Source organism: Orycteropus afer, unplaced genomic scaffold (genome assembly GCF_000298275.1).
Source record: "Orycteropus afer afer isolate SDZICR_OR568_19922 unplaced genomic scaffold, OryAfe1.0 scaffold00290, whole genome shotgun sequence".
Taxonomy (NCBI): Eukaryota; Metazoa; Chordata; class Mammalia; order Tubulidentata; family Orycteropodidae; genus Orycteropus; species Orycteropus afer.
The window spans coordinates 2,458,291-2,465,020 of NW_006921877.1; the positions used below are offsets into that span (position 1 = coordinate 2,458,291).

General features: G+C 49.1%; 1 protein-coding gene across 1 annotated transcript; it reads right to left on the reverse strand.

Moving 5' to 3' along the window:
* Nucleotides 1-4,133: 4,133 nt before the first annotated feature.
* Nucleotides 4,134-6,500, reverse strand: SF3A1 (splicing factor 3a subunit 1). The gene is given in 1 exon segment (XM_007950923.1): nt 4,134-6,500. A coding segment is annotated over 1 exon segment (2,367 nt).
* Nucleotides 6,501-6,730: the final 230 nt, after the last annotated feature.

Sequence of the window (6,730 nt, forward strand, 5' to 3'; positions counted from 1 at the left end):
TATGTTGTTGAAAACAGGTATTTGCAATGAATAAGTCATTGGTCTTGCAGAATTCTATCATGCAATCTCCAGAGTTCTTCTTACCACCAAGGCCGTATTTTCCAACTACCAGTGATTCTTTGTTCCCAACTTTTGCATTCCAGTCACCAGTGACAACACATCTTGATTGCATGTTTGGTCAATTTCAGACTGTAGAAGTTGGTAGAAATCTTCAGTTTCCTCATCTTTGGCTTTGGTGGTTGGTGCATTCATTTGAATAATAGTAGTATTAACTGGTCTTCCTTGTTGGCATATGGATATTATCCTATTCCTGACAACATTGTACTTAAGGATAGATCTTGAAACATTCTTTGTGATGATGAATGCCACATAACTCCTCTTCAATTTGTCATTCCTGGTATAGTAGATCATATGGTTGTCTGATTCAAAATGGCCCAAACCAGTCCATTTCAATTCACTAATGCCTAGGACCCAGGCTAACTAGTAGCTAAGCCAGAGGGAGAGAGCTATGCTAATTAAAATGACTCACATCACTTTTGTTCACAACTCATTGGATCCAATTAGTCATAAGCCCCACCCAACCACACAAATGCCAAGAAAGGCAGTCCTGTTTTATCCTTGGGTATATTTGAAGAATATGGACTATCCAGTATCTTATTTTTCAGTTGTCTTTATGCTAATTGAACTAGCTATTAAACTTAAGCACCTAGCTTCATTTTAAAAAATATAAACCAGGGCCTTCAACGTAAGACTGGAAACAGGCCCAAGTGGCCAGGATCTTCAAGTCCTTGAAGTCTTCTCCTTTTGTTGTTGGTTCTAGCTCACAATGGTCCTATGCACAACAGAACAAAACAGTGCCTGGTTGCAAAAAGGACATGGAGGTGGCATCTTTTGATCTCCTCCAGTATCATGAAGGGGAAATACAATCACCCTCAGCAGCCAAAGGCTTATTTCTACGAGGCCAGATATACTACCACCCTCCAGCCTTTTTACCAACTGTGATATCAACTGTCCCTTCTGTGGCACTTACTACCCTACTGGATTCGACAATTTGTTGAACTCACAGACAATACTCATGATTATGGGGTTTATTAGGGAAGTAATAGGCTACAATTCAGGTTCAGGAATGCTCTCAGGATACGATTCTTCCATGAGGATAGTCTCCCCTCTGCTATGCCCTCAGGCACATCTTTCTGGCCCCTGGCCTCTGGCCTGGTCTCTGCCCTTCTGGGCAAGTGTTACAAAGCCCTTTTAGCTCTGCTGATAGGTGCAGCTCACTCCACCAGCAAGACTCCTTTTTTGTTTTCTTGCATCATGGGCTGGCAAGCCCACAGGTCTATCTTGTGCCTCTTGGTTCCTCTGCAGTCATCTCAGCTTTTCACCTCAGCTGTTAGTCTCTGCCATATCTCTGCCAAGGAGGTACAGTGTGGGGATCTTGGGTTCTAGGACACGTTCCACACCACCTCTGGCTCTTCTCTCTTGATGGTAGTGAGATCCCCACCTTCTGCCTCTGTTATTGTTGTTGTTGTTATGTGCTGTCAAGTCAGGCCCAACTCATAGTGACCCCTCTTTGGGTTTCCAAGGCAGTATCACTACGGAAGTAGATTGCTCAACCTTCCGAGGAGTGGCTGGTGGGTTTGAACCTCCAGCCTTCTGGTTAGCAGTCAAGTGCCTTACACTACCCTACTAGAGCTCCTTCTGCCTCTCGGAAGGCTCATTTTAAGCCTAGCAGAATGACAAAACTAACCAATCCCTACATTAGAGTTCTATACACCTTATTTGCATGGTCCCACTCAGTAATCTGGTGGGAGTCACAAAGACTAGCTAGAATAGCCATATCAATTAATTCACTACACTACACTTGTCTTATGCCAGCCTCACAATTGCTGCTATGTTTGAGCCCATTGTTGCAGCCACTGTGTTAATCCATCTGTGGCAATTAAGGTTGTGTGTCAATTTGGCTGGGTTGTGGTTTTGAGTGGCTTGGCAGGTTGGAAATAGTTATTCCCCATGATGAGATTGTAATCATCTCCACAGTGGAATCTGCTGAGAGATGTTAATCAGTGGAAAGGGAACTGCCTTTGAGGTGTGGCCTACTTCCAGTATATAGCAAGAAGCTTTGAGAAAGGTCCCTTACCTTTCGGCACAATTTAGATCCTGCGTTTAGCTGAGTCTTCATCTCTGTGGACTTGAACCAGTGGCCTGCCTTGTTGCCTGCCAATCTTGGAATTGTTCCTGGACTTGAACAAATGGTCTGCTGTGACTGGGCCATTTTACCTGCAGACCTTGGGTTCATCAGCCTCAGCAATCTGCAGCTTCCTGAGTTAGGAGATGCCTCTAGCTCCAGTGTGCCTGGAACCAGAGGCAGAGCTGAAGCCCAAGATTGAGAGGCGTACATCCAGGCCTTCGAGCCGTGTTCTGGTTACCTAGTGCCACACTGACAAGAATATACCACAAATGGAACAGCTTGAACAAACAGGAGTTTATTCTTACAATTTGGTGGCTTTACATCTGAATTCAATGTCCAAGGCTCATTGGGGCTGGGTGAAACCCCCTCAACCTTGGGCTTCAGCTTTGCCTCCTGCTTCTGGCCCACTGCAGCTGGAGAGGCTTTTCTTCACTCAGCTGCTGGCTGCTGAGGCTGACAAACCTAAGGTTGACAAGTAACCAGACACAGTCCCACTATTACCAAACCACATGGCAGGCCATTCATTCAAGTCCATAGAAAGTCTCAAGATTGGCAGAGCATGGCAGGCTGCTTAACGACATTTTGGCTACATGCCAAGCTAGAGACCATTTCCAAAGCTGCTGCCTATACACGGGGAGCAGAACACTACTACTACAGCTACTCAGCTGCTTGTGGTAGATCCCACCATGGAGTTGATTGCCAATCTTATCATGTGGAGTAACAACCACCAGCTGCCCAGTTAATCAACCAGGCCCAGCCAAGTTGACACACAACCTTAACTACCACAAGCCTGCACTCTGAATTAGGACTTCTAGCCTCCTCAACTGTAGGAGAATAAACTCCTGTTAAGAGCTCTGGTGGTGTAGTACCTAAGGCATCTGACTGCTAACTGGAAGTCTCGTGGTTCAAACCCACCAGCCAATCCTTGGAAGGAAGATTGGGCAATCTACTTCCAGAGTGATACTGCTTTGGAAACCCAAGGAAGGGTCGCTATGAGTCAGATCCAACTTGACAGCAGTGAAATTTTTTTTTTTTTAATAGTTTGTTGAAGGTGTCTTCTTGTAGTATTTCTTTTATAGCAGTACTAGAGAACCGAGACATTGTGGGGCTTCCTCTTCTTTGCTGACCCTCTACTTTTACCAAGCATGATGCCCTTCTCCAGAGACTGGTCTCTCCTGATAACACGTCCAAAGTACGTGAGACAAAGTTTTGCCATCCTCACTTCTAGGAGCATTCTGGCTTTACTTCTTTCAAGACAGATTTGTTCGTTCTTCTGGCAGTCCATAGTAATATTGAATATTCTTTGCCAACACCCAATTTCAAATGCATCAATTCTTCTGTCTTCCTTATTCATTGTCTAGCTGTCACATGCATACGAGGTGATTGGAAATTCCATGGCTTGGGTCAGGCACACCTTTGTTCTCCACATGATAATTTTGCATTTTAACATTTTAAAGAGGTCTTTTGCAGCAGATTTGTCCAATGCAACATATCATTTAATTTCTTTTCTTTTTTTTTAAGGGTCCAAGAGGTTTATTAACAGCCCATGGCAAGATACAAAGTAATTAATGATGTTTACAATCATAGTCCTTCAACCCAGTGCTACCTGGCACTATAAAACCATCCCATGGGTCAAGCCTGGGCTCTCATTTCCTAATAGGCATCCTGAAGAAACTAACCCCTCCCATTCACAACTGACACACAGGGTTCCAGAAACCACTGGGAAGGAGAGTGGTATAGAAAGTCCTGTTATACTTACCAACGGGGAAGTGGCAGACAGAATGAAACTCTGCTGGGTCAATCTGAACTCCCACACAGAGTAAGAAGAAACAAGTGCACAGCCAGGGCCTAAGGTCCCAGGTGAGCCTCCTGGGTTTGGGGTAGGGGGTCGGGGACAGGAGACGTAAATGGCAGTGGCTGGGACCTGACAGCAGGTTTCTCTCTTCTACTTCTTCCTCCCGCCTCTCTCCTTGAGGGCCAGGTGGATGATGGCACCATTAGCCATGTTATAGTATGCCAGTAAGTTGGAATCCTTGATGAAGATGCCCTCATATTGCAGCTTCTGTTTCCCTGCAGGCATGCCTGTGGCTTCGTGAATCTTCACCTTGATGACGGAGACCTGGTCTGTGAGCGGGAGGGTGAAAACCAGCACCTGCCCATTTAGTTGCCATTCTGTCTTATCTTGCATGTTGGGTACCTGGACTTTGATGGACACTGGACCTTCGTTTCTGCGCAGGAACTCCTCCTCAGGCATGAGGCTGTCTTCCGTCTTCCGTTTCTTAGAGGTAGGCTCATCTTCCATTGGAGGCAGAGGGTGGACAGGGGGCATTGGGGCCGGAGCTGGGACCGGTGCCACAGGGGGAGCAGGCACAAAGGCTGTTGGCACAATCATGGGGGGTGGGAGGGGCGCCATAATAGGTGGGGCTGAGGGAGGCATGGGCACCACGTTGATCCTGGGCGCGTGGATAATGGGCAGCATGGGGGCAATCATAGAGCCTGGGGGCAAGCAGACCACAGATGCCATTGGGGGCCAGGGCATGACGGGCACGGCAGACACCACTGTGGTGCGGACTGGAGGCGGCACTGAGGTGATGGGTGGGGCTGAGCTGGGGATGTTGGTGGCTGAGGATGGAGGTGGTAGCTGCTGGGGGATTTCATTGGGTTTGCTGGGCCCAATCTTCTCTTTGGTGTCATCTTCTGGCACCAGTCCTTTGGCCTTGTGAATGGCTTCAATCTGCTCTTGGAGGGTGATATTGGCCTGGGCAGCCTGCTGGGTTCAGGCCATGCTGCCTGAGTGGCCATCCCAAGTCACCTTTTCCTCTGGCTTCTGGATCTCCTCCTTACCAATCTTCTTACCGATGGCAGTTTCTTCCACACTGAAGATATCAGTACGGCGCTCAGCCAACTGTTTCAAGCTGCTCTCGATATCCAGGCCTGGTGCATACACCTCATCATCGCTCTGTTTCTAGCGGATGGAGCGGTCCCGCTGCTCCAGCCAGCGGGGGTCGAGCAGCCCAATGAGCATGTGCTCCTGCATTTTGCTGGCAGGGATTTTCTCCCCAGTAATGGGGGATACGAGATACTCATCAGGGGCGCGGGCTGGAGGCAATGGCTTGGAAGCTTTGGGGTCATAGTCCTTGCGGACAATAACCTGGTCTGGAGTTGGGGGCAGAGGCAGAGGCATGGGTGTCTCTGGGGGTGGGGGCACTTTCTGCCCTTCTTCTTCATCATCTGAACCCTCATCCATGTCCTGCACTTGGGTGTCCTGGTCAAGCTGGGAAGGAGGCTCCTCTGCCTTCTCCTGTTTCTCGTCCTCCTCATCAGACTCGACCTCCATCTCAACCTCCTCGCTCTCCCCAAACTTCTCATAGCGTTCCTGAATGAGGATGCAGGACCCCAGCTCCTCGGGGGTGGTGGGAGGAGGGAAGTTCCCTTGTTCATTGGGCTGGAAATCCATTGTTTCCACCATGACAAAATCATGCCAGTCGATCTGAGCATAGGCCACCCGCTCTTTCTCCTTCTCCTCTTCCTCCTTCTTCCTCTCCTGCTCCTGTAACTTGGCCCGCTCCACTCAGTAGCACACCTGATCCAGAACTTCACGGGGATTCTCCGCTTCTTTTTTGGGCTTTGCAAGTAAGCCTTTAGGTGGAATAAATATCTTGGTGTACTGCTCCACCAGCTTTGTAAAGTAGTTGAAGAGGCTGTGCTGCGGGCAAAGAAAGTCAAACTGGTAGTTGCGCTGTTCTTTCTGCATCAGTTGTGTCAGAAACTGGCGCCCATTCCAAGCCACAAACCGAGCCGTCTGCTTCACCACATCCAGGTCAAAGGCTGAGATGGAGGGGGGATCCGCAACAAACTCAAACTCAGGAGGGGGCTCTTTGGGCACAATGGTCTCTTGGATCACCTGGGCTTGGACCTTTTGGGGCAGCTGCTGCTGGGTGGCTTGCTACTGCTGCTGCTGCATGACCTTGGGGATGGCAGCCGAGGGCTCCTGAGCCTTCCCCTCCTTGAACTCGCTGACCTTGTGGTGGTAGTATACATGATAAGGGTCACTGGGGTTCAGAAAGTTGAACTTGGGGTTGTTGATCTCGTTTTGTCATATCCTAGCTTCAAATTCAGGCCCATTTCTGGCCACAAAGGAGGCAGTCTTGTTGACAATGTTCCTGACCTCTGGAGGAGGGTAAATGATCCCCACCACTGGCCTGGATGGGGTAGAATCTTCCTTTGAGGATGCTTCTTCTTCTGTTGACTGTTTGGGCTTGATGGCCACGGGCGGCGGAGGAGGCACCGCCTGCACGGGTCCAGCAGGCATGACTGTGACACTCAGGGCTGCCAGTTTGCCTCCCGGTAGGTGAACAGTGCCATGTCAAGACTGCTTCCCGCACAGATGGTACCAATTCACAAAATGGCAGTGGCCACGGCCAAGAGACTCATCTTCAAGGAGGCGAGGCTGACACACTTCCGGGACTGCCCCCTCTGCTGGGCGTGGCTTCTCATCCCCACTTCTCATCAACTGGACACACCCTCGAGGCCGTTTGCATG